Raw genomic sequence first — 27359 nt, forward strand, 5'->3', positions numbered from 1 at the left:
TAGCAGCAAAGTCTCAATTAACAAAGCAAGACACCCCCCATGAATACAAACCTGGTGTTAATGACTGATGAAAAGGTGAACAAGACAGTAAAGACATATTGGAATAAACATTCACAAATTTTGGTTTGAAGAAAAGAAAGTGAATGTGTATTCATTATAAGGAAGGACAACCCCACTTCACAGGCATCCCAGTAGCTCCAAAGGAGATCACCACCAAACCCACGCTTCCATCCCATCTAGGCAAGCGTTCAGCTCCTCCTCCTCACCCCCAACCTGCCCGCCTATTGGCTCATTCGGTCCAGTGGGGGGGCTCCGATGGCCTTGTCCTCCTGGCCAGGTCATCGCTCCCTGAGTCATGGCTAAAATGAACAGTTTACCTTCTACAATGTTTACTGAGGATGTACTAACTCTTGTATTCAATGTCTTCTCTTAATACAGCATAAACATGCACACAGTGAGCAATGTTTTGTACATCCCCTTCCCCATCTCCAGCTTGTACATCCTACAAACACACACACACACACGCCAGGAAAGTATGGAAATAACTCAAATAAAAACCAACACTTACAGTAAAGTGAAAATTTGTCTTTATTGGTACCATACATGAATCATCAAATGGCACAAACTAGGCAAAAAAAATAAATTGTTAAACTGCCCCAAAGACAAGAGGCTCTACAGGGACAGCACTGGGTACACCACCATTCAGGTTCAGCTTCAACAGTAAAAAACTAATTATATTGAGGGGTTTCGTACCTGGAACTTGATGGGTGGAGCAAGGGCTTATACAGTTGAGTTACAAGAGATTGTGCCCATCTCGAAGGACTAGAATCTCCTAAACACAAACAACTTAAAACTCTTCGAAGACAAAACGTTTACAAAAAGGGTTCACTTGGGCCATGTGTTACCTCTGAAACCTACATGATCATGTTTTGGCATGAAGAGTGCCCTCAAGTGTCAATAACTGGTCAGGGCAAGCATGTATTCACCCACTGTCATCCTTTGCCTCCAAAAAAAAAAAAAAAAATCTAATTGGTTAAAGCCTTTTCCGACCTACCATCTTCCATTCATGTTTTTAAAAGTAACTCACAAATCAAACAGTCAAATATACAGTTCTGTTTTAAATATAGGACAATTTGATATTGGCAAAAGAATAAATAGTTGAGAATAAATTAGTTTGAAGATGGTTTTGATAATCTGGGATTCAAACGCACTCAAACAATTGAGTGTTTCCTCCCGATCTATACAAGGACTGACTAACCCAGGGAGGCACTTTGTTTCAGATAGGAGAAACATTGGATACAGGGAGGAATGTCAAGTGAAGTGAAAATGGTTAAAAGACTGAATATTAAAAAAACAAATCTACAGTAATGTACACAAAAAATGTAGACTGGGCCAAAGTTGGTTTTGATCCAAGTTGAATGGTGATTGTACCCTTATTTCAATCTCATACATGTCCAAAAAAGAGGTTTTAGGATTTATTTTTTTAATTATTACATTAGATAGGGATGGCTTTAGGGTGCTCTATAGGGAAGAATACATTTAATTACAGTTATACAGAACTTTGCTACTACCTTAAATATACAAGCACAAATACACAAAAAACATCAGGGGAAAGAAAAAATAAATTCACACAAGCTTATTTTGTCCTTTTAAAAAAAAAAATACAACCAATATATTTTGGGTCAGGGATTTAAAGGATCTTGCAAGTAGCTCCTTGGTCTGTAGCTTTCAATATCGGTTAAAAAATAATATTCTTGGGAAATAAAAGCCAGTATAAAACGTGTCTTTGAAAACGCTGTCAAATACTTAAAAGAATTTCCGAAGGAACAACTACTCTCTTAACTGTTTGACCAAGAACCAGCTGAGGTACTGGGCAACAGTGACAAAGGAAAATAAGCTTTTAAAAAAGAACAAACCCTGATGGTGGTTTTAATTTGAAGTGGTGTCTAATTATTGTGGTAGTCTGGTTTTGTTCGGATTCATCTCTTGGCTGGACCGAGCGGGGAAGTGCGATCGGCAGCTGGTATGGGCTGCTGTGTGGGTTCATACTTTCAAATCAGATTTTTCTCAAGCCTGAAAACTTGTATACTTGCATCCCAGAGTATGATTTCTGACATGGCTGTATCTCAAGCAACTGCATGTTATCATGAGTTGGCAGCAATTCCACTAGAAGAATATACAACCCAACTTAGGCCAGCTAGGACTCATCTTGCCCCATTACAGATCATTAAAAGCCCATTAGCCAAGAGGTTTCATAAGATGGGTGAGAAATGTAACCCCAGGTTCGAGAGGGATGAAAAAGAGGAACACAAAGTTCTCTTGCCTATGGTGTCTCTCACAGGCAGTCTAGTTGGGTCTAACTTTCCATGATACATGCAGCAATTTGAGGGAAATTACACTAAAGAGGGGTGTCCAATTATTAAAATCAAAGAAACAAGCAAACATCTCTCAATCACTTTCTATCCATAAAAGTTTGCTAAGAGTCCTTATGAATAAAAATCTGGATTTACTCCACATTGGAATTCAGGCAGAGATCTTTAGTGTAGTTTACACCAACTGCTGCACTAATCAGAGACCATTTCATTCCTCAAACTACAGATAAATCATAGAAAACTTTTGAATCAGGAATTAGTTATTTCCCCTCCCCTTGTTACAAGAATCACACTTTTAGTTTTTAATCGGGAAGTTAAACAAAACAGAAAACCGTAAAAAGAACAAAATACACCACAGTTGGGTTGAAAAACAGCTTGAATATACAGTGGGAAATGTCATGAAAATTAGGGGTATTTATGTTTGATTGTTTATTGGTTTGTTTCTTCTTTATAATGTAAAAACAAACAATACAAATAAAGATGAGTAAAGAGTCATTTCTGCACAGCGTGTGAGGAAAGTAAAAGTTTGGGATTGTGATTAGTATTACCAAGGCGTGCACAACCAAACCCCAGTACCTCAATGCTTTACTGTTTGTGTGTATTTTTAAGATTTAATGCAGCGGTTCTCAACTCCGGTCCTCAAGCTCCGGGACAGTACAGGTTTTTGTTCCAACCAGGTCCTACAAAAAAAATAATTTAATTTTTAAAAAATGAGCGTCTGATTCTCGCCTGAAGTGCACACAGTCATGTCATTGAGTTCAGATACAGCACTCTCAGGGCCAGGGGAGCGTCCTGCCCCGAGAGCGAGACACACCCCCCGCGTTGCTGGCCGAGACGCGCGCTTCGACCCGAGGTTGGAACAAGAACCTGCTGCTGGCGGACGGAGCTGGCACGTGTGGTTGAGCTGTGAGGGCACCAACCGGGCTGGACCCAGTTCTGTGAGGGCGCTCTTGTAAACCAGATGGAGGTTTAAGGATTTAAAACAATCACAATCATACAGACTTAACGTGTTTTTGTTGTTGCCGTTGCATTATGGGAGAGTAAAGATCCTAGGTCAAACGTGGACCAATTCGGCTAAAAGAGCACATTTGCGGACTGTTGTGCACATACTGAACAGTGTCCTAACTGGAGCCGATCCCTCACAGCTCAGCCCGTGCCAGCGGACTCATGGGAGGAGTTGAGTGCCACCCTGTAGAGCGTGATTCTGTAGGTAGATGAGTGTGTTGAGTCGTCCCTACGCCCCTGGGTGTCAATCCCTTTTCCTTCCTCCAACCCCCTCCCTCCCTTTGCCCCATCTCCTGCCCCTCCCGGATCCTCTTTTTTTTTTTCGTTTGTTTGTTTTACTGGGACGCCTGCGAAGTGGGGTTGTCGTTCTTGCTCTCCTGGCTGGAGGGGGCTTTGCTGTTCCAGGGGCTGTTGGCGCCCAACGCCGGGGAGTTGTTGAAACTGTCCTCGTCGTCAATGCCATTGGCCGCGTCAAACTGCGTGTTCTCCAGGCGGGTGATGAGCCGTTCATCTTCGTCCCCGAACTCCCCTCCCATCAGAGTGGGCTCTCCCACCACCATCACGTCCTGCAGGGGGGGACAGGAAGGGGCGCAAACATTATCCCCGCAACAGGGGGAGGAGGGCGGTGGCCACGCAACAGAGTGGGAAGGGTGAGTGGGGGCTGAACTGAACTGGGGTCCCTCTGCTAGGTCGGAGAAAGTTATCTTGCTATGCATGATCTGGTTCGCTTGACACAGAGGCACGCAATCCTTTGAGGCTTACCTCGTCCACCATGGAAGTTTGGTGTGTAATATACCACTTCCACCTATTTACGCTCCAAAAGGATTTTGTTTAGTTATGGCAAAAATAAAAGGTTATACAAATGCACACAAAAGAAGAACGGGTGGGCAGAGAAGAGCTTCGACCAAATAGTGCTCTGTGAGAAAAGGAGGGTCCGATACAGAGCGTCTCAGAGTGCACCTCAACAACGCCGGGAGAGCCCAGGTTCTCTGCTGGACTGAGTAGGACGCATTGAGACTTGTGGACCAAGACCATTACTCAGTACACTGAGAAGCAGGCACTTGTTTTTGGAGAGGACTTGCACAGGTAAGGAAACTGCTGGATTAATAGGTAGCAAGGGCTGAGCAGTTTTAAAGAAATCAGCAGTGAGGAAGATCCATTCCCACTCATTCCCTTAGGTTACCTCCTTCTCACTCACTCAGTCCCCTTATAAGTAGTCAAGGCCTTCAGTTACCTTTCAATATCCTCAAAGAGCTCCTTTCCTGCGATGATCAGGATCCTTAACTTCTGCGACTGTCACGCTACATTTTGACAATATTTACCCTCTGCAGGAGAATACTGGACTCTTATATCAATATACAAATGTATATGAAGGGAAATCATTGAATATCTAGGTTTTTTTTTTTATATCCTGGGATTCCTGCGGTCTCCAGAAATACAGCCGAGTAGCTTTCATCTTGAGATCGCATAGTAAACGGCCTTGTCTAAAAAGGACTTCTAAAACACCCAGGGAGACTAAAAGACCATGGAAAAAAAAGAAATTGCTTAGAATCCATGAGAAATATAATTTTAAAAAAAAGTGCTGCTACTTTTAAAAGCAAATTAAGCTCAAAACGCACAGAATTAGGCGAATCATCATGGAGAACTTTTGCTCATCACAGAATTCCCAGCAGTCCTCTGGCAGTGTGAGGTCAGGTGTTGTCAATACTACTGAACAGGGGGTGAATATTTAAATGTAATTTTTAAATACATTAGAAGTGGCAATTACCATTTGCTTGGCTATAATGGGAGCTGCTGATGTAATCTGTATGAGTGAGCAGAAGAGAGTCGCTGAAGTGGTCGTGATCCCTCCCCCCCACCCCTTCGGTAGCAGATAAGGTAATGAAATCAGATGCTTACAGGTACCTGGCTGGAGAGAGCAAAGCTGCTGGCTGGGCTCTTCTTTTTGCTGTTGCTGTTGCTGTTGGCCCCCCCTCCCGAGCTCATGGTGCTGCCTCCTGACATCTTCCTTTTCCTGCGCTTGCTGGGCTGCTGTCGGGCCGGCTCCGCTGGGGGACAGGGAGAGGGACCAGAGTCAGATTCCTGCACAGTGGTAGTCACCTATTTTCAACTGGTGGCCACAGTGCAGCACATGTAAACCAGGTCACTGGGGTTAAAATGCATGCCTCCATTTCAATAACACTATGAGCCGAGTCATGGATAATGGGTTATTTAGGCTCTTACACTCACTCTTCGCTTTTCATCCTGCCAAAAACACAAAGATGCCTTCACAATCCAACAAAAGGCACTGGAATGCAGATGAAGGATTCATTTTGTACACATTTCGCTTCATAATAAAACAAAAAACTAGTGAAAAACCTGGATTCCCTCAATGATCCATGAAATCACAAAGCTTGCAAATTGAGCTACACACACGGGAGATGTTATTTATAATAAAAAAACAAAAATGCATCCTTCATATTCTCAAAACTGCGGCAAGGGGGAAATTATGTTTTGGCATGGCACCAAGAAGGGGTTAATTTACTCTTGGTGCAAAACAATTTATAAAAACATTACTTTACGTTTGAATTGAAGTTATAATTACAAAACACATATCCTTCACATACTTTTGAAGTTACAGAGGGAGTACATCTTTTACTCCACATGAGAATATGCTATGGGCAGGTTAATGAGCTACTCATGAGGCGACCGAAATCAAAGCGCATCTCTCTGTGCACACAGCTTATGTCTGAAGTTTGGTCACTTCCATCGCATGCTTTGGCTCAACTTGAAGGCAGCAGCGAAAAATGGGAGACCTCCGCATGTGCAATAAGAGGGTAGGGGCATCCCAGCTTCCCCCCCCCACAAGTTCAGGACCAGCTCTCACCTGGGGGGGCCACCATTCTCTGCCACTTCTGAAACAGACAGGTCTTGAGGCAGTCTCGTGGACTCAAGCTGTAGGTCTTATGTCTGGACATCAGCTCCTGCATGGGCTCTAAAATAACACACAGCTGGAAGACATTGGAAATACATTAATTTTCATGAATTTTCATTACACTTACATTTTTAAACCCTATGGATTAATTAAAAACAGTTTAGAATTAATTGTCATTACAATGCAAAACAGCATTAATGTAATAGGAGAGAGATTCAGGTCTGTGACTCTGGGGTCTTAATACACTTGATTCCGACTCCTACTAAATCGGTCATTGATTTCCTTTAAAACAACTTAAACACGCAGAAAATATCTGGAGTGGCACAAATCGAAAACATTCCTGCGAAAAGTTCTCAGCCTCAGTTCTCTATTTGAATATGGAAATGCGAGCCCACAGGGAAGCCGACTCAATTCATTAAATTGGTGCCCCTGATTAGTCACATTTCAGTTCTGAATTAAGTCAAAGCCATCAGACAGCACTCACTCGGAGGTAGTTGAGTGTGGAGTTGGAGAGGCCGCATCTCGTGATGTTTTTTGATAGCTGATCCAACATCTGGGGGTCTTGAGCCTGCGAAACAGAAGGAGCCATCAACAAAACTGGTGTAAACATTGTGTTACACACCTGCACAACCGGTGTGCCGATTTCATTAAATGTCTTTGTAGGTTAAATAGATGAATGCACCCTCAAACAGTTTAAAAAAGCATTTTTCTATTTTGCTTTAATGTTGCTGGAGCTCAACTACCAAAAGCCAGCATTTCCTCTTCAAACAAACCCAAACAGATAAAGATATGGAAAACTAAATGTGGACAGTCGATAATATTCAAATGGAGCTTAACAGGTAGTCAGACGACAAATCTATTAAAAGGGAAGAACTAAATTGACTAAATTGTATTACAAGTAAGGCGATCTTGACCATCACCCTGTCCTGTTCCCCAACATCATGCCAGGGCACTAGGTCTACTCACATGCATGGCCAGGATGCTGCGGGGGATGAGCTCACGGTGCTGTCGGATGCTGAAGTGCCACGTCTTTATCCTCATCATGTCATCAAACATGAACTCCAGGTACAGACGGCCCTCCACACACACCTTGAGGAGAGGAGAGGAGAGGAACAGAGGATTCAGGCCTCACTGTCAGTTTGTTGTATAAATTAAAACCCTGTCGGTGGGAAGGATTGTGCAAAGAGGGAGTGTAAGCAGCCGCAGTCTACCTGTGTGAACATGGGCTTCCCATTCTGCGTGACCATAGTGCACTGGTCACAGTCCAGGGACACAAAGTTATTGTGAAAGGATTCCTTGGGGTGCTTTAGGACGTAGTAAAGCTCTGTGGCGCCGCCTTCAAAGATGCTGCGGAAGTAACGAGGAATCAATGTCCGCCCAATCGCTGTGGAAACAGAATTCGGATCTGTTAATAATGGCTTGAGAAACCAAGGGAGGCTTTCCGAATTAAGATCACGTGTATCGAGACGGCAGAAAAACTTCTTACTGTATCGCTTGGGTCCGTCCTCCAGACAGAAGGTGATGGTCAACATGGCGTCATCTTCGAAGAATTCCGTGGTGAAAGCATCCCACCACAGATTGTCGCACTCCTAGGGGAGGGAAGGAGATGGACTGAAGGGCCAGTGTAGAAGCCCATAACAGGGGAACTCAGCTGATATAGTGTCTCCACTAATAGATTTTGGCATCCATGGTTCGGTACTTTTAAACCACTGACCAGGACTAAAGAAAACCTAGCTACGAATTAATATAAGGGTCACATAGAGTTAAGGAACATGGTTCGTGTAGGGTTTCAGTTAAACAATTCTTAACAATACTAAACCTTTTTTAGTTTACTTTTCAAGGTCAGAGGTGTGTGTGTGAGTAATACTGCATTTCAGGGCTGAATCCAGATAGATGAATTCACTCTTAATAACAATATATTTATAGACAGAACAGCATTGAATCACAATCAAGTTCTGCCACAGTGAATCGCATGTCATCTACAAGTACCTGTAATTTAAGTCAATGACACAGGTTTTTCCTTTAGAAAAATATAAGATATCAATACATCTCTTATTAAAGTCTACTTTACTTTCCATACAAGGTAATCTAAGGATCTTGAAGCATGCACTATACACTACAGTATAAATACTATACACTGCATGTCCACTTTAATTGATTAATTTCAACTGCATATTCCGTTTCACTTCTGCGCTGTTATGTCGAGTCCTACTGATACACAACTTTAATTAAACTAGGACAACACTACAGCAATGAATAATGGGAAGTGCCTTTACCTCTGTCCAGTTCTGTAGCCGCTTATTGAGCTCAAATATCCTGTAGTCTGTCTGGTTCCCGTACGGCGTGTGCCTCCTGTAACGAGACAGAGCAGTTCATACATGATCCTAAAACAGGACACTTCATGGTTCTATAATGATTGTGCATTCTGCAAAAAATCCTGATTGCTTAAAAATATGAAATATGAAAACCTTACACTTGCTACAAAGGCTAAAATGGTATGGGGTTTGATAGAATAATAGGGTTTATATTGCTGAGTTAAATACAGTTTGATTGTATTCATAATGATTTCAATAATAACGCAAACCAGCACAACTGGTGGATTTGCATATTCTTTAACCTACACTGATTTGATTATAGAAACAAATTACTGAATTTTATTCAATTTGTTTAAAAATAACACATTCAAACATAAAAGCATTTAATTTTGCAGAGTGTAGAAGCATGTGGGTGTAGTTTAGTGCCTTAGTACCAAAGAGTAAACTGTCTTTCTGTGAAATGCTGATCCATAGTTTTTAGATTTTCAATAAAAGCTGCATGGTCCACCACTGGTTAACTCATTCGAATTGAATCAGCAGAACAAAGAATGAGAAAAGGCCTTAAAAGGAGCATCTTGCCTTTATACCTGTAGGCTTCTAGTGAAAACTGGGTCTGAGTCAATGGCTGCACTGATACCATTGCAGGTGTCAACCCAAACATAAAAAGCATATATTAAGTGAACTGGGCAACGTGTTCCTGGCAGAGCGAGTGTGGGGAGGAAGACAGGCCATCTTACCCTATTCCAGGCTCCAGATACGTAGGGGGGTACATAGGAGTCGGACTGCAGAGAGAAAAATAACGGTCAGGGATGTGGCATAATGAGCAGCTTTGATCTGAGGGCAGGGGGTCTATTACCACCACTCTGAGGGGCCTTGAACTCGCTCTGCAGTGCCAATACAAACAGCACATATGGTAGCACCCCTTTGCCCCTGTGATACATTTCCTAGTATCTGGGACAGTTTCCCCTTCTGCTTTATCTCAAAAGTACACCAAAGACAGCAAAGCAAGGCTTGCAACGCGTTTCCTTCGCTTTTATCTCATCTGAAGGCAACACCACTGCTGATTCATTCATCTCAGAGCTGGTTTCCTTTTGTTTTATCTCAGCGGCAGAACAACAAACTGCCAAACCACTAGTTTCCTTCAGCGAGACCTGGCCTGGAGGCTCTTGTGCCACAGAGAGCTTTATCCCAAACATTGGGCTTCATTCCTGAAAAAACTGCACTTCTAGATGGTCTCCTTTGTTTACCATACATTGCGTTGGAGAACTCAAATCTTATTTTATTAATTGGTTATTAAGTGTGCTTTGTCAGATTAACAGATTTCAACAGCAGGTTTTTCAGATGAACAGCTACATTATTTGTTTGGATTGTAGCGTTAGAATTTAAGTCTGCTGGATAACTTGATCTATACTTTCTCCTCACACTCCCACTTTGGAGAGCGGTCACCCAGTGTGAATGCACCGACACGGCCATGGAGGCCGAGAGTACCTACCCCACGTCTCTGTCCAGCATGGTGCCTGGGTGGAAAGGGGGAAAGGCGCTACCGTTTGGGGGCTCCTTTGGAGAGTACAGCTTGAATGACTTAGAGGAACAGCCTGGAGAAAGAGGAAAAATAAGTAGCATTAACATTACTTTCAATGGTTTGGCTTGACCAGAATCACAAGCGAAAAAAACAAACCACACACACACACACACAGTCCATTGTCTAGGCTTCTAGTGCCTAGCTGGACAGGTCAGCATTTCTGAACTTTGATAATTGCATTGCTGTAAAAAGCTGCACTTCCAGAGACAAGGGCAATTAATAACAATCATTCCAAAATAAACAATTTTACAACTAGCTTTTAATACACATAGCCTAAGAGACAATCTTATCAAAGGAAAGTAGACGATCGCCAGAAAACTGTAGGCCTAGATATTAAAAATGCAACATTTCTTCTTGCACAGTTCAGTTTTTCTAAAAGATATCAGCATGGACAAAGCTTTAGAAATGCAATCTGCATATAACCCCATGTTCTATTTGTCAGTGCTTTGAAGAATTTCTCTTTTACCCAGAACACAGGTGTTACGCTGTGAAAAATACTACAAGACAGTGCTGAGCCGCATGAGCAGTGGGCAGGGCTATAGGCTGCCCTCATTCCAGTCTGATGCACACCCATGTCAGAGCACATCGCCAGCAGAAAGAAACAAATACCCACAGTGGAGAAAGTCGTGTGGTGCCATCTCCAAATTATAAGGATGACCAAAGACTTGGGGGACTGTGCCCTGGTCATTTCAGAGACTACCTGAATGTGCTGTTCTGGAAAGTAACGAAGGCATCATAAGAACTGACCATGATAGATTTAGATTCATCCTGTAAACACTTCCAACAAAACGCTCACTTTAACTTTCTCACTGAATCACACAAACCTCAGTAGGCACGGCTCATTACAATGCAGAGCTGAAATATTATTTCCAGTGCTTTGATTAGCTTCATATTTGAATTCTTTTACATACTAATGCCCACAATTATTATTTTTTTCCCCATGAACAAAATTAACATTATGAAGAGGTTTCTCTTCAATTAAGTTATTCAAATCAAACCCCTTCCCCCAACACTACCACCCAGCCCTTCCATTTACAATGGGAACCAACAAGTGGACTGGGAGAACTGGTGTCCTGTATACACCCATGGCAGACAGATGCTCTTTTCAACCACAGAAATCACTTATGTATTTTATTGCCCCCATGAGTACAGATCTCTGCTGCACCGCTCTGAGCACATGGTGTAAGGCTGCTTTGTGGGCGTCACTTTTGTGCTTTCCAAAGAACCCAGTCAATCCCTGCCCCCGTTCAACCACTCTACAGCACTTATTCATCCGAGTGCCTCAGCCACTGTGCTCGAGCATCAGTCACTTTGCAAAAGGGCTGCTGAATCTGAGCTAGCAGGGGAGACTATAGTGTATATCATATACTGGCTATATATTAAGCCTGGAATATTGGAATAAGCCTGATATAAACAAACAGAGGGAGATGCAGGTTATGATGTAGCAAAGCAAAAAGACTACAGAAAATCACTGATCAGTACAAACACCAGCAGACACAAGGTTTACATGTGAACATTTATTTTTAAGGGCGCTCAACTGATCTTGTTATTAGCATCCAATACCCAAGCCCTCCTGACCCACAGTGCAAAAATCACATGAACTAGTCATAGCCCACAGACCAAAAGCTCGGATGCAGCAGAGACAGGCGCCAACATGCAAATTTCCCAAATGGAAATTGCAGTTGAATAAGAATGTGCTTAGAACCTCATTTTCCTATGCAGTGCAAATATACTCCATGCACACAGAATCAGGCACTCAAAATTAAACATGCAAGTAGTTGCATGTGTAATATACACAAACAGGACTCACTCAAACTGGCTTGGAAAATAACATGAGATGGAGATCTTTAGGACAGACAGTGAAGCGGTGTATTTCTGTTATTTATATTCCACACCATAGAAATGAACTGTCAATGCTTGCTTATTAGTGGAAAGATGAGTTTACAAACAGCAGAAAGCTAATGAGGCTCTCCCATCATGGGCTACACTTCATAAAAGATTCATAACAGCTTTGTCATTAAATATGCGGTCTACAGACACACCAGTCCATCAAATGGCAGCCTGTGTGAGGAAGCTGCCTCCCTACAGCTTTTGCGATTCACAAACAGACACTAATACAGTCGCTGACACGCTTAGCAAATTAGCGCTTTAATATTATACTTTTGCTTCAAGTCATCAGCTCAGTTATGTTACGGAAAGCTGGACTTCATGTTAACACATTGCCCCAGCACTTTCCAAAGCAGTTTACATTGATTAACCTCACCCTTTACTTGCAGGTTTAACTTTTTGTGCCTAAAACCACAGCTAGTGGGATGGATTAAGCAGATTTCATTTCTCAAATTCTTCTTTTGTGCACAGTGTATAATGTATACCAGTAAGTGTCAACTATAAAAATTACCCTAAAGAAGTGATGTCTATTGATCTGTTGATCCCAATTGCTACAAAACATCTTACAGAATCACAGGGGCTGTAAACAAATTTCCACTGCTTTGTTTCCTTGCTTTAATGGTGCAGAGGAAAGAAAACCCAACTGTGATGCTGTAAGGAATTGCCTAGCAGCAGGGAAAACAAGAAGTCAGACTTCTGAAGATTGCTAGTGCACCGCAACCTGCTCCAGCCCAGGTCTGAACATAGCTTTTTATACACAGCCCATAAACACTCAGGTTTGTGCTTTTACATAACTTATAACAAAGCAGTTATTTTTTTGTGCCTGCAAATGCAAACACATATTGAAACCAAAGAACTGCTTAGTTCTTGGATCTCATTAGAAGCAGTTACAGAGGTTCACTTTTAACTTTAGGTAAGAGAACAGAAGCACAAGCAGAGCATGTTTTGAAAAACTACAAAGGAAGAAACTGACAAAGCATTCCCCTGTACAAATATAAATACTTATAATAAGCAGTTTCACAAGACTATGCATGATATTTATTTTGCTTTTCTAACCACCTGGTCCCAATTTATAATTCTAGGAAGCAGATATTGCACTCTATAACCAATGACAGACCAGTACAACCATATTAATACAAAAACACCATTCCCAAATCCAAACAAATAGAAAATGGTTATAAACAATACAGTAAGTTACAAATACACCTGTTTATACAGATGTACTCTACCAACGGTTTTTAATAAGCATTAACACCTATTCACAGGAAACTATATTGGAAGTATCAAGTACTGGAACTATATCCTGGCTAAATCTTTGTTTCTCTCCCCTAGTGCCACGGTCTCCCTCAATAATAAATAAGGCAGAAACAGTAACACAACGAAAAGCAAAGCCTACACACAAATCAGTGCAAGACTCCCATTTCTTAAACTCATTTCCCGTAAATGGCGACAGAGCAATAATTAGTCGACAACAACCACAATGCTTACATCAGATATACATTTAACCATGCAACTACTTACAACTGCATGTGCCACTATAATGACAAGAATGCATGCCATTACTAACTAATAATAATGTTACAACACCTATAAACAAGGACTACATCCTGTCAAAGTTTTAATTGGATTGAATTGGCGAGCTCGATCTTCCCGCAGACCCATCTCTCTAGGCCATTACCAGATGCTTGGGGCTTTTGTGACGAAAACAAAACATTTCCTTTACAATGCACTTTCGCTTTGATGTTAACGCTCGTCTTGTAACGCATTTCTGTGCATTTCTAACACCAAAACAGTGTGTGTGGGGGAAGTAAAAACAGCAATAGATGCCTTTCACTTGGCACCGGCGGGTGGAGTTAGGAGAGCCCCGGTTAGGCCCCGCCGAGACCTCTCCTCTCGCCGTGCAGCCAGTAGGGACACGTTTAGCCCTCGCCGGATTAAATCCACACGCGTTTCCCAATGGCTAACAATCCCGCACACGAAAAGAAATTCAAAAAGACCCACAACAGCCCCGCAATGTGCAAACGTACCGTACCTGCAAGAAACTCCTATTTGGAAATGGATGTTTACACAAATCCACAGTGATACCTTGCTGCCCCGTTTCCTTTTCGCGCAGCGGGGTTGCGTTAGATTAAATGTCCTTCTTTAGAGAGAGAGTGAGAGAGAGAAAGAAAAAAAGAAAAAAAACAAAAACGAAAACATTTAGGAAAATAAAACGGGGGGGGGAGGGGGCACCGAGAGACGTTGTATCGTCCGTAATGGCAGGGCTCTGTATTAGGCCTGGCACAGTGGAAGAAGCCTGATGAAGACGGAGGTAAGCAGCCTGAACAGCCCTTTGTTCCTGCACAGACATGAACAATAGCTGTAGGCCCTCCTCTTTCTCTATGGCTTCCCCCTACTCTCTCTCTCTCTCTCTCTCTCTCTCTCTCTCTCTCAGCACTAACCCCACCGATCTCCCTCCTCTCAGAATGAGGCCCGCCGACCGCCCTTCCCACACCCTCCCTCTGCTGCTCTGCCACTGGACCCGCTTTCTGCAAGGCGCTTTTCCCACTCCGCCACTATACAGCGCACACCCCGGGATTGCATAACTAATGTCATATAAACAACACGGGCATTGCAATACTGTTCGGTGTTGTCCCGGGGCGGTCAAATTTGTATAGATCAGTAAGGTACAGTAAAAGGCTTGCTAAACAATAATATTTAGTGAGACTCCAAATTAGACCATTAGATTGCACATGCAGGATGACTCAATAACGGTTTCAAAATAGATTACAGGTCTTAATTTGTCCTGTGCACAAATGATCGCATCCATATTTATGCAAAACACACACACGGAAGTTATCCATTTGAATGCATGCGATTGTAGCAACCGTGCAAAGTGGGTCACGATGCATTTATAATCCCCATTAAAGAAGTGCCCATGTGGACAAGGCAAGGGCTTTTGTTATACCTAGTGAGATGCATAAAGTAGTTTCTCATTACAATCAAACTGACCCTATACTGCTAATGTAAATGCACAACTATACTATGAACAATCATCAAAAAAAGGGGGCATATGAAGTGGCTTCTGCAAATGCGTGTACTTTCTGTATGTCAACATCTGTCAGCGAGTCGTGCAGCCTCCATTGCCCGGATAAAAGAGAGGGGCGGCCCTAGTCGGTGCACTACGGTAAGCGCCACCACAGGCTCCTCCCCCGGGGCCCCAGGAGCCGCTTCCCCCAGGAGAGCGCCGCTGTTCCGATCATGTAGCGCACCCCCTGCGCTGCCAGCCGAGCAATGCTGCGCAGCTCTCAGGGCCGGAGAGCATAAATACACACTACGGGGTTGGGGGGAGTAGCTACTATTAGTCTGAGAGGCAGATGCATGAATGCAGAGGACTAAATGTCTCGTCAGCAAATACAAGATAGAATTGAAAAAACATAGCAGCCCTTAAAAAAGCTCTGGCCTAAAAGAGAAATACAACTTATTCAAAACGAGGCTACTTGCATGTTTTAAACTGTATTGCTCTCCAGTGTTATGCGACATATTTTACAGGCCAATTAAGTAATACTGCATAAGTTTTCATTTTCTAAAGCGCCTTTTCAGGGAATGGACAGCTGCTCAAGCCTGAGGTAGAATAAATACAACTGAAATAAGTAAAAACAAACGGAATGCAATAAGAGTATTTTATAAAGGATGTAAATGAAATATTCAGTTGAAGTTATTTGGTGTAGCATTCTACTCCTTGCTGCTGTAGAAGTACTCTCTCCACACAGCTATACTTTCAATCTCCACTTCAGCATTTCTTAATTTCCAGAAAATCTTCCACATATGGATCAACTTTAGATTCCAAAAAAACAACTTAGATCTTTTCCAATTCCCTTTACCTCAGTGCTACTTTTTGAGCTCCTGTGCAAGGGACATGTGCACTTGGGACGGTTGTAGGGTAAGAACGTTTTCAAGACCTTCTTAATACAGTCCAAAAACTCCTTCCAATCCCAAACCCTTTGTAAGTTAAAAGCAGTACATTTACGATTATGTAAACCAGTTGAGTGCAGTACCTCTGAACGATGTTAACAGAGCGGGATTGAGCAAGTTCCTCTATAGATTGTAAGATTAAGAGTGTTTTTTCTTTTTAAAAGATGCATATTCACAGATTACCACCGCACAGGGCGACTTTTCAAGACCAATTTACTCTCACGTTTTCGAAAGTCTTCAAAAACATTCAAAGGCAAAGTGACCTCGGCTGAATTCAAAACCGTAATGGAGAACTGGACAAATGGTCAGACCCCTATATAGAATATGTTCTAACCAACAGGAATTACAAAGGCATACTTCCCCACTGACCGAGTTGTTCAGAAAGCTGCCGCCACAACAGACACCCTTTAAGTCGGTAAAAGGCAAATAAGATGGCGTTTCAAGATTATAGTGTCCATTCTGTCTTCCCAAGATTCCTCTCGACTGAGACACTGAAGTCACCAGGAGAGTTGTGTGACAGATTTGGCTGACTTGCCTGCGGTGCAAATCTCTTTATCAAGCTGGTAGGGACCTCCACTTCCTTTGCTGCGGGGACATGCCTGCCTGCCTGCCTGCTTGAAACACCTAACTGTGGATTAGAGACTGTGCATTTTCTGAAACCTAAATCTCAGCTGTCACCGCAGCTTCTTATGTGCTGGTGTTTTATTTATGAGGAAGACCCTGGAAGCCCTCTTGGGAAGTGTTTTCTTCTAGGGAGAGACTGTTCTATACATCTTTCCCCACACAGGCAACCATGCATTTAAAACACCCCCATATCCCCATACACTCTCATGGAAATCACTTAGGCGAAAACAGAGCTCAATTCACTTCCTCCTCGGAATGCAGGCAGTCATCAAGTTGGTCTTATTTAAGCTTTATGGACCACAAAGAAATAGCACTTGTTAACCTAACATAGCGAGATATGACATTATGCTCTTTGCTTGGAAAGTGCAGTTTAATGGCTGCACAGTACAAGCTTAAATTATTAATATTTGGGAATGCATTAGTTTAGCAAATTCCTGTGCCTATACTGAAATATACAACTGTAAATGTTGCAATGTTAATAGCACTTTCACTACAAAACACCATGTAGCCCAATGTGTTACATAGTACTATACATGCTTAAAAAGTACACCAGTACTAGATATTGTGTAAGGAACTATTTTCAAGGCCTAGGATGGCATTTGTAAACAAATGCATATGTGAAAACAGAATTAAAATCAAATATAAATGAAAGAAAACAAATAGAAAATATAATTTGAAGAAAATAAATGAAATCCAGTAGAAGAGAGTTTATAGCTCCTGGGGAAAAGAGGAATAAGTACAAAAGTGTGCATATGTTGTATAAGTCTTCTGACACACATCTGAATTTGAAACAAAAACACAAAATCACCTCCCAGCTACTTCGAACAACCTGAATGATCAACACCAGTGTGTTATAAAGATCCATTTCCTACCTGCCATTTCATACTGGTCAGCCATGGTGCAGTGCTAGAGGTGGCAGCCTGGCAGTATGTTGCTCTGTATAAAATGGGGTGTCCCAAGAGTGGGGAGAGATATCTCCACGCCACAGGCTGCAGAAGAGGGAGGGTGTGGCGGCTGGGGGACACGCTCTACAGATTGAACGCCCTGGGCTTACTCAACAGGAAGCCACTGAGCAACTCTGCAAGAGCCCCGATAGCAGCCCCTCGCTATGACTCCTACTGGGTGTGGCTCTGCTGTTTTTCCTCTGATGATGCTACATTTCTGCAGCATGTAGAGAACTTCAGTGTTCTCTCCCAAAACAACGTCCTCTCCAATCATCTCTCTTATCATGGGCAACGTTTTAATAATTGATCAATAACTAACACACACTACTAGTCTGTGGGAATTGGCCATTTAGGTGAACCTGTACAAATAGCTAAAATTTGGAGACCAGTGGAGCAGTATAAAGCCCCGAAATACAAATATTGCTGGTTCCAATTTAGGCATTGTGGCAGCAATCTGCGAGAAGCGGATGCACACTTTACTCCATGAATTTGGCACCTTGGCCATGCCATGTACAATCGGCACCCACCAACACTAGAAAGTCAAGGTTTATTCGGTGTTGAGGTAATAGAAGGGGCATATATTATAGCATCCCAAAATAAATAATAAACTTTTTAGGTCTCATTGTTATTGAACATTATTGTTCTTCAAATGCAGTCATCCAAGGTTTTGACATCTGCCATTATTTGGGAAGTTGTCAATTTGAAAGTAAAGATGCATAAAACCATAATCTTTGGTTCCCGTGCATGTTTCCCTGTCAGTGGATAAAGAGTTCAATTAACTAATTAAGCGCTCAAGCTGGAAAGAAAATCAGAAATGCTCCGACTCTCAAGGAGTGAATGTGAGGAACACGGCAGTACTTCATCATCAAAACAACCACATGCATCGGAGGACAAAATGAATTGGAAATAAATAAAATTGTTTGGAAACTGGCACTGCAATGTGAGGGAGTGGCCAAACAGGCTCCTCCCAGCTCCCCACCAACAAGAGCGACTGCACATCTTACACCACATCTCAACTGATCTCCCTCAGGTCACGGAGGAGCCATAGAAATGAGTGCTGAGCAGCTATCACAAAAGCCCGACCCCCATCTCCCTCCCTTCCTCTCTCACTGTCTCTGTGTGCTTTAAGAGGGGAGGAGGGGGAGAGTTGCAGCTCCATGGCAGTTTCAGGGTCACAGATCAGCAAACACAACCACTCTGCTCTAATAGCAGCTAATTCTGGGCTGGCTGCGTGTCACATGTGAGGCACATGTGATAGGTCATGTTTCACTGAACATTCCCCAATAATTGCCTGGAATATATATATATATATATACACACATACATAATAGCATCCCCACCTGCTGGTTTCTAGAATTAACAGGTTTTCTTTTCTTTCATCTCCATGGCAGATTTTGCCAAGATGCAGCAGCTTGTTGGAAGGTGGATGACTGGGCAAGACACAGTGAAGGTTACATAACACTGAGCCTTAATTAACATGTGCCATCTAGGGCTCTGTGGTTGTGTCTAAAGCTGTGCACTTATGCACATTTTAATAAAGCTGGACTTGCCGACTGGCATTTTTAGTAATTGTATGGCATTTTAAGGCTCCATCTTTCATAACATGGTGCATTTGACCATAGGACTTGGGAAAAAAAAAAAAAATCACAAAATCATGAATGTAGTTCACAGTTTGCTGAAATTGTCAAGTCACAAAATACATGTTAACATCTTCCGTGGTGCCATAAGGAGGTATAATGGTTCAGTGGGAATGTAGATTTCTATGTAGATGCTTGTAGGTTTTACTTTTTTCTTCAGTGCAATGAGCTAATAAGCGCATACATAAAACAGTTAAGTCCGAGGTATGTGCTAAGGGGAGGGGATGGCCTGGGAGAAGTGGCAGTAACACAACAGAAGGGCTAATAATGCATAACTACACTGCAGCATAAGGAATCCCTTCATATACAGGTGTGAGACTCCCACCACCACCCTTTACTGCTTCTCAGCTCTACCACCAGGTCGCTATACACTCACCTAAAGGATTATTAGGAACACCATACTAATACTGTGTTTGACCCCCTTTCGCCTTCAGAACTGCCTTAATTCTACATGGCATTGATTCAACAAGGTGCTGAAAGCATTCTTTAGAAATGTTGGCCCATATTGATAGGAGAGCATCTTGCAGTTGGAGATTTGTGGGATGCACATCCAGGGCACGAAGCTCCCGTTCCACCACATCCCAAAGATGCTCTATTGGGTTGAGATCTGGTGACTGTGGGGGCCAGTTTAGTACAGTGAACTCATTGTCATGTTCAAGAAACCAATTTGAAATGATTCCACCTTTGTGACATGGTGCATTATCCTGCTGGAAGTAGCCATCAGAGGATGGGTACATGGTGGTCATAAAGGGATGGACATGGTCAGAAACAATGCTCAGGTAGGCCGTGGCATTTAAACGATGCCCAATTGGCACTAAGGGGCCTAAAGTGTGCCAAGAAAACATCCCCCACACCATTACACCACCACCACCAGCCTGCACAGTGGTAACAAGGCATGATGGATCCATGTTCTCATTCTGTTTACGCCAAATTCTGACTCTACCATCTGAATGTCTCAACAGACATCGAGACTCATCAGACCAGGCAACATTTTTCCAGTCTTCAACTGTCCAATTTTGGTGAGCTTGTGCAAATTGTAGCCTCTTTTTCCTATTTGTAGTGGAGATGAGTGGTACCCGGTGGGGTCTTCTGCTGTTGTAGCCCATCCGCCTCAAGGTTGTACGTGTTGTGGCTTCACAAATGCTTTGCTGCATACCTCGGTTGTAACGAGTGGTTATTTCAGTCAAAGTTGCTCTTCTATCAGCTTCAATCAGTCGGCCCATTCTCCTCTGACCTCTAGCATCAACAAGGCATTTTCGCCCACAGGACTGCCGCATACTGGATGTTTTTCCCTTTTCACACCATTCTTTGTAAACGCTAGAAATGGTTGTGCGTGAAAATCCCAGTAACTGAGCAGATTGTGAAATACTCAGACCGGCCCGTCTGGCACCAACAACCATGCCACGCTCAAAATTGCTTAAATCACCTTTCTTTCCCATTCAGACATTCAGTTTGGAGTTCAGGAGATTGTCTTGACCAGGACCACACCCCTAAATGCATTGAAGCAACTGCCATGTGATTGGTTGGTTAGATAATTGCATTAATGAGAAATTGAACAGGTGTTCCTAATAATCCTTTAGGTGAGTGTACAACTCCTGTGCCTCCCTCACTCCAGGTCTCCGGCTGGTAAACAGTGGTCCTCCCGGTGTGCTAGGTCCGGCTGCCCCTACAGGCCTTTGGTTTGGCTGCAGTGCCGGGGTTTTCATCATCGCACACAAAACGCATCCAGCCGGCGTCATATTAAGCGTCAAACGCATTTTGAGCTCGGCGCTACTGTGAGTGAAGCGGAGCGTTGCTTTTCTCATCGCTTACATTCACCGGTGACCGCAGGGGCCCCGGCGACACACATGATCAATTAAAACGCATGCAAACAAAAGACAAGTTTGTCATTAATGTACCGATGCATTTTCCGCATCTCCCTTACTGTCCTAACGCATACTGCAATGGTCATAATCATGACTGATGATAATTATAATCAAGTGTATTCATATGCCACTATATATAATAATTGGTACAGTTACAAATATACTCTATTTTAAATCACACAGGGTGCCACGTCTAAACGTGAAGACACCGAGTTGTCAACAGTTAACACAGCAGCCTCATCATCCAGGGCTTGACGTCATGTGCGCGAAATCGAGCTGAAACTGACGCGCTAAACGCACTGCTAACTGCGCCACAGAAGAGCGGATTTGGCGCCGACCTGTGGGGATAGAGGATAATACAGTTCATTTATTTTAATGGATACATTTCTTGTTTTTATGTAATCTGCGACGCGTCTAAGCTCGGCCTGATGGAACAGCTTTACATAAAAGGCAAGGGAGGAAAAACGACAATAGCAATAACACTAAGACATTAATTTAAGCAAGTGGAGTACATATACAGATAATTGAGGGAGCACTTCAAATATGTATTTGTATATATTTGTATATATAAAATAAAGTGTTGTGTTGCCCTAGCCAGCAGTTACAGACCGGGGCTCTGCGCAGCTGGCAGGGCCATCACTGTCCTATGGCAGGTGGCTGCTGTTGGGTTGAATATCCGTTACATTTGGACAGCAGCCTCTGTCCCAATAACAGTATTTTAGCTTTCAACGGAAAACGGAGAGAGCAGCTACTGAAGTCTAAAAGGCTCTTCTCCTTTAGGGGGGAGATTACGTTTTCATGAGAGCCGTGTAGAAGGCATCCATTTATGCCAATGTCTGCGTACACTGCCCGTCACAATTATGGAGCCATCCGAAATACATACCAGTATAAAACTGCCTCAATGCAAAATGACACTCTTTCAACCACAATGTTACACTCTCAGTTTGTAACTATGGGTTATAATGTATACACAAGATACATAACACTCTTGCAGATATATTGCATCATACAAACCACATTAAAAACTTCAACGGTTAAAACCTACCCAGTAATGACAGATGTCAAAAGCCAACGTGTAAACTCTTCCAAGGTTACAAGATGCATTCTCTCACAACTTCCTGGATAGTGGAAAAACTACAAAAAACGGATTCGTCTTCTCCACAGCAATGCAAGTCATTAGTATCAAGTCAACGAACAAGATGACAATACGACAAGATGTCAAGATGTAGGGGAGACTGTGAAAGTAAACAATTCCACAATCAAAAAGGGGGGAAAGCAGCAATCTGCATCGATCACATTGGTCACAGTGCATTCCAACACGGACATTGCTTGAATCATGCCCCTCAACTATGCTGGTTTGTATGAATGATAAGGAAACAGTAATGTATCCTACAGTGTCTGTTCACAAGGTAAATACTAGCTCTCTTACTCCAGTACAATCTGCACAAAGTAACTGGTTTAGTAATAACAAGGGCCGTTTAAAAACAAATGCCATCACAAAAGTCCAGCCTGAGGTTACTGTGCCATATGCAAAAAAAAATACAATGATCATAATTATTGCTTATTTGCATTTTGTCCAAACTGAAAATATTCACTTTTGTAGGTACCCAAACAAAATGACAACTTTTGTAGTTTTGCAAACTATTTTAAGATATCTGGAAATAGTTTAAAGATATCTTGAGATAAAGTTCCAGCTATCTTAAAATGTTCTTTTAAACAAGATATCTTGAAGATATTTAATCAATACATCTCAAATTCATTTAGATGCATGTCAAAATATCACTGTTTATGCAAGATCTCAAAATATTGGAAGACATCTTTAATTCATTTACCAATATCTATTATTTAAAGATATCTTGAAATTAATTTGCAGATCTCTAAATGATAATTGGTTTGACATACACCAGTCCATACTGAAGACAATGTCTGCAGCAAATACAGAAAATGCATGTGTAGGCGCTTCTTAACTATAAATCCACCAACTCACATATTAACACTTATTTTCAAGAGCATGATTTGTTCCGTGTGTCACGTAACGGCTTCAGAGCTGAACAATAAAGAACAGAGCATTGTTTTTTGGTGCATCTGACTATCCCTTGCATCTCTCATGTTCCAAACTTTCTAAAACAGGAGGGTATAGGGAAAATAGTTTTGAGAGAAACGAAGGGTGGTAAAGTAGCAGTTTGTATTACATGTGTACAACCTAGCTTGTTCGAGCAGCCGCTGTGCTATGGTTTTGATTAGAGCCTGGGCCTCTTGGGAGCAATGTGGTTTTGAGGGTGGAAACGCAGTGTGGTTGACTAGCCTTCTTCACCTCAGCAATTCCCATGTTGCATGTGTGTGTGGCCAGGGCAGACACTGATCTTGACCCCAATACATTGACTCCAGCCCAGGTCAAAGCCATCATATATAGCTTCAGGTTAGGAAAGGGAGAGACGATTTGGCCATGAGGATGAGGCCATCACTAGTGGAATGAGTCGAGAAGCTGCTGTGAAGGCGGTGTTTGGGTTGGAGGCAAAGTGATGAACGGTGGGAAAGTATGTGTGTCGCTGGATACTTATTCTTGGGAAGACAGAAGCCAGGCGCGAAATTGGGGTTGTCCTTCTCCCGAACCTCAGTTTAAAATGCCATTTACCACTGAAACCGGTGTTGCAGTGTAGGTTAATGGTAGGTTGAAACCATAACCATGACCCCAGTTCAACAGATGTCAAAAACAAGGCAAAAAATTATAGTCAGAAAAAATGAATCGGTTAGACATCAGGGCTGGCACACCCCTTGTAAAGCTGCTTCTAGTCCCGAGATGCTCAGATTAGACTTCATATAGAAAAATAAATCAATCTGTGCCAGCTGATTGGGCAAAGAGGCTCCCCTGCCAGCAGGCACACCCCAGCCATTGTGCAACACTAAACAGCCTGCCTTTTGTTTGGTTGCCATTTTAGTGCTTTAAGTAATTTTCCTCTAATGAACGGAGCCACGTGACTTTCTGCATGAAGTAGCACAGTTCCTTTGGATACTGTACATGTGTGTGTGTGAGAGAGAGAGAGAGAGAGTGTGAGTGAGTGAGTGAAAGGGAGGCAGAGAGGGGGTACAGCACAGGCAATCTGTTTCTGCAGCTTTGTTGTTTTGGGATGTTTTATTTTAGGAGAGAGGAACAACTTGCTTTTTTCCTCCCTGATATTTATACACTACACAAACAAGACCAGGCATGTAGCAATTCAATTTAATCTAGAATGCATAGCTGTAAGAACAGGCGGCCCTGTTGTATGTAACTACGAATGCCACACTGGCACTTACAACACACGCACACCATGAGTCATAACATGTGCCCATGTAAACATGCATGTGGTTTACCCAGGCAGGCCTTCATAAGCCCAGTGAAATGCACACAAGATGACACACTTGCATGCAAACCACCAACACAGCTCAGGAATGTAAACCAACCTGACTCCCCATATGAACGACTCTGCTTTTTACATTACAGAATTATATGGAACTCCAAAACGTATACAAGCCTGGCATAGTCTAACGTGCTGAACAATCAAATTGGCATTGCCCAGAGTGCCAGAATAAATATCTTCCCTCTACCCATATGACAAAAGCGAGACAAGATATTGTGGTGTTGAGCCTGCTCCTTTTTGTGCTTGGTGTTGTGTCCCACCCATATGATGGCCCTGGAGACAGCTCATCTTGATACTGTGCTCTACAACAGAGTGGATTGCGTTAAACATGACAAGCAATTTGGAAAATCATTTTTTTTGTTGGTGTGCAAAATACTGCTATCCAGATATTCCTGTTTGAGTCCAATAGAAAAGAGCAAGGAGGAACAAACACACACACACACACATATATACACACACTTAAAACAGAACTGGGTCAGGCAGTAAAGAGGCAGCTACATCACTGCTTGTGCGCTCTGTCTGCTTAAAAAGAAAAAAAAAGAAAAAGAAGAAAAGAAACAAGAATAATCAAACAGGACACACGTCGGTGGAAAATTCCATGACCAGGCTCATAAAAAATGTACTCTTGTGAACATAATCTGCTTGATTTTAAACAAATGTTATGCACCAAATGTTGGTCTGTTTATCAGTCAAGCTGCCAGAAAGGCTTTCAAGGCAGAGACTCACAGCGAGATACAAATCTAAAAAAAAGAGGGGCAGCGCTTTCCAAAATTGAACAATTTCTCTCAGATGCCACAAGCCTGGTTAAAACCAGTCCAAACTTGTATCTTTCTAGAAGATCCTTGTCTTACTTGAAATATCGCCCCCCCCACACACACTTTTCCTGCAAATAAACCTTAGAAAAAAGGGACACATATTATTACGTGAACGTTAATGGGCTGAAATGTCAGTTTTTTTGTTCAGTGAATTCAATCAAATGAACCCACTCCACCAGGTTTCTCTGAAATTCAGTAGGTTGTATTAATGGAAGCTGGGAGGCTGGTGGGTCTTGTGAATATTTATACAGAGGTACTACTGGAGGAACGACATCAAACAAGGATTGTTTTTTTTCCCCATCTCTTCGGTATATGACATCTGTCACGTCCCCCAAACATCTGCCTGAATCCTGTACCAGTGCAGATTTATACAGTAGTAAAACTCACAGGCAGCTTGTATTACAGCCCTGCATTTAACACAAGATTATTTTCCCTAGTTGTCCATAGTTGCTCCTAGCTCTAGCAATTAGAGGAAACAAATGCCGTTTCCTCACTGAATAAAACAGCCCTGTCTGGTTTGCAAATTCAAACTGACCATATCTTGGTCCATCACATCTACCCTCCTACACAATCTCAGCACTGCCCCGCCCTGTACAGCCCAGCATGCAGACACCCTACCCTGTTACAATCTGGAAACCACAGTGGCACAATACAGAGCACCCTCCAACACCCATGTATGTGGTTGCCTGGCCTTATTCGTCATGACATTCACACCAGGGGTGCAGATCAGCCCAACCAAGGCCGTGCCCTCCTCCTGGAGCTCCTTAGAAACACAGATATCACGTTATCCTGATTAAATTGAATACGGCCATTAAAGCGAGACAGAGCACTCCAGATTGAATTTGCTGCCTCTGAGGTCCCCAGTGCAGGAGCTGGGTATTAAATTTGTTGTCCCCTCAGATCTCCAGTCGTGTGTAATTTGTATTGAATTTCCCACACTGGATAAGAGGACCTCAGCACTGAGCCAGTGTAACTCCACAAAGCCTAACAGACATTAGAGATGATGACGATGATTAGGACCATCAATCTTATGATTACTGTGCATGAGACCGCCTGAACTGGGCCCCGGTATCTTCATGTATTAGAATCAAATAGACGTAGAAATACTGACTATGCAAAATTGAGTCTGCCGAAAAAATAGCGTTGGAGGACACTGTCTGAACATCAGTTCTCATTCAGAGGTGACCCAAAGCTGTACTGCTAGCATGAAGCTAAAATGCAATATGGCCTTTCTGAAATTAAACGGTTTTGTGTCACAGGGACATTTTGCACAGTCACCAGGCTCCTGCCCTGTACACACTTGTTGACATTTGCAAGCCAATCATAAATATATCATTCCAATACCTTTTTGATGACAATAGTCAGCTTACATTATGGATGAGAAGTCTAAGGCACTTTGATAAATAGTCTCACCAGTTCTGCTACAGGGAACTGTGCGAATTTGACCTTTCTCATGTCAAGTATTTTGTATTTGAGGATGCAGACTCTCCGAACAGGATTGTGCAAGTCTGTGCGTTCATATTAGTAAGCATCCTCTGCCTGCTTCCAAGATTACATGTGATTACATACATGCGTGTGTTTGTAGATGTTATAAAAGCACTGGCCACTTTTTCCGGTTAGTGGTTTTCCCCCCACCGATAAAAGCTCTTTCTGTCCCCCCTGCTCTGCCCTGGCCTCCTCTGACCTGCCCCAAACTCGATCCTGCCCTTGCCTGTTCCATCTCATCCTGACCCTCCATCGAAAACAAACCTGGCAAATCAAGCAACAGATGATCCCCAAAGAACAAAATCCAAACAGAAACCAACCTTTTTGCGTTCACACTAACGGCCTCACTGGCAGATTATCAAAATATAGCAGAAAACAGGCAGAAAACACAGGAAAAGAAAGAGTCCTTCTTCAGCATTGCCTGTGAGTGGAGCTGTTGTCTTAAACTCTAGCCCCCCCCCCCCCCAGCAGTGGTAAAGGGGGCAAATTAGCCTGGGTCCTCCTGTCCCTCATTCTGCCCCCGAGGGTAACAGTTCTGCCCTACCCCCTACCTTCCATAGCC

At 42.7% G+C, this 27359-nt stretch overlaps 1 protein-coding gene across 6 annotated transcripts in view; it reads right to left on the reverse strand.

The window, feature by feature from the left end:
• Nucleotides 1-570: 570 nt before the first annotated feature.
• LOC136716161 (LIM domain-binding protein 1) overlaps nucleotides 571-27359 on the reverse strand; it is a 31550-nt gene continuing 4761 nt past the window's right edge. The window contains exons 1-11 of one of the 6 annotated variants that reach the window (XM_066693657.1): nucleotides 17526-17631; nucleotides 10099-10201; nucleotides 9344-9388; nucleotides 8568-8643; nucleotides 7778-7880; nucleotides 7503-7675; nucleotides 7258-7380; nucleotides 6776-6859; nucleotides 6244-6367; nucleotides 5277-5425; nucleotides 571-3943 (exon numbers count right to left, since the gene is read on the reverse strand). In XM_066693657.1, the coding sequence (XP_066549754.1) occupies nucleotides 3713-3943; nucleotides 5277-5425; nucleotides 6244-6367; nucleotides 6776-6859; nucleotides 7258-7380; nucleotides 7503-7675; nucleotides 7778-7880; nucleotides 8568-8643; nucleotides 9344-9388; nucleotides 10099-10201; nucleotides 17526-17550 (1236 nt within the window). In that variant the 5' untranslated portion in view covers nucleotides 17551-17631 and the 3' untranslated portion in view covers nucleotides 571-3712. Of the gene's footprint in view, nucleotides 3944-5276; nucleotides 5426-6243; nucleotides 6368-6775; nucleotides 6860-7257; nucleotides 7381-7502; nucleotides 7676-7777; nucleotides 7881-8567; nucleotides 8644-9343; nucleotides 9389-10098; nucleotides 10202-14107; nucleotides 14527-17525; nucleotides 17632-27359 lie in introns of those variants that run through there. The other 5 variants (XM_066693659.1, XM_066693658.1, XM_066693661.1 and 2 more) reach the window with 5 other exon arrangements.

The sequence above is a fragment of the Amia ocellicauda genome, chromosome 20 (genome assembly GCF_036373705.1).
Source record: "Amia ocellicauda isolate fAmiCal2 chromosome 20, fAmiCal2.hap1, whole genome shotgun sequence".
Taxonomy (NCBI): Eukaryota; Metazoa; Chordata; class Actinopteri; order Amiiformes; family Amiidae; genus Amia; species Amia ocellicauda.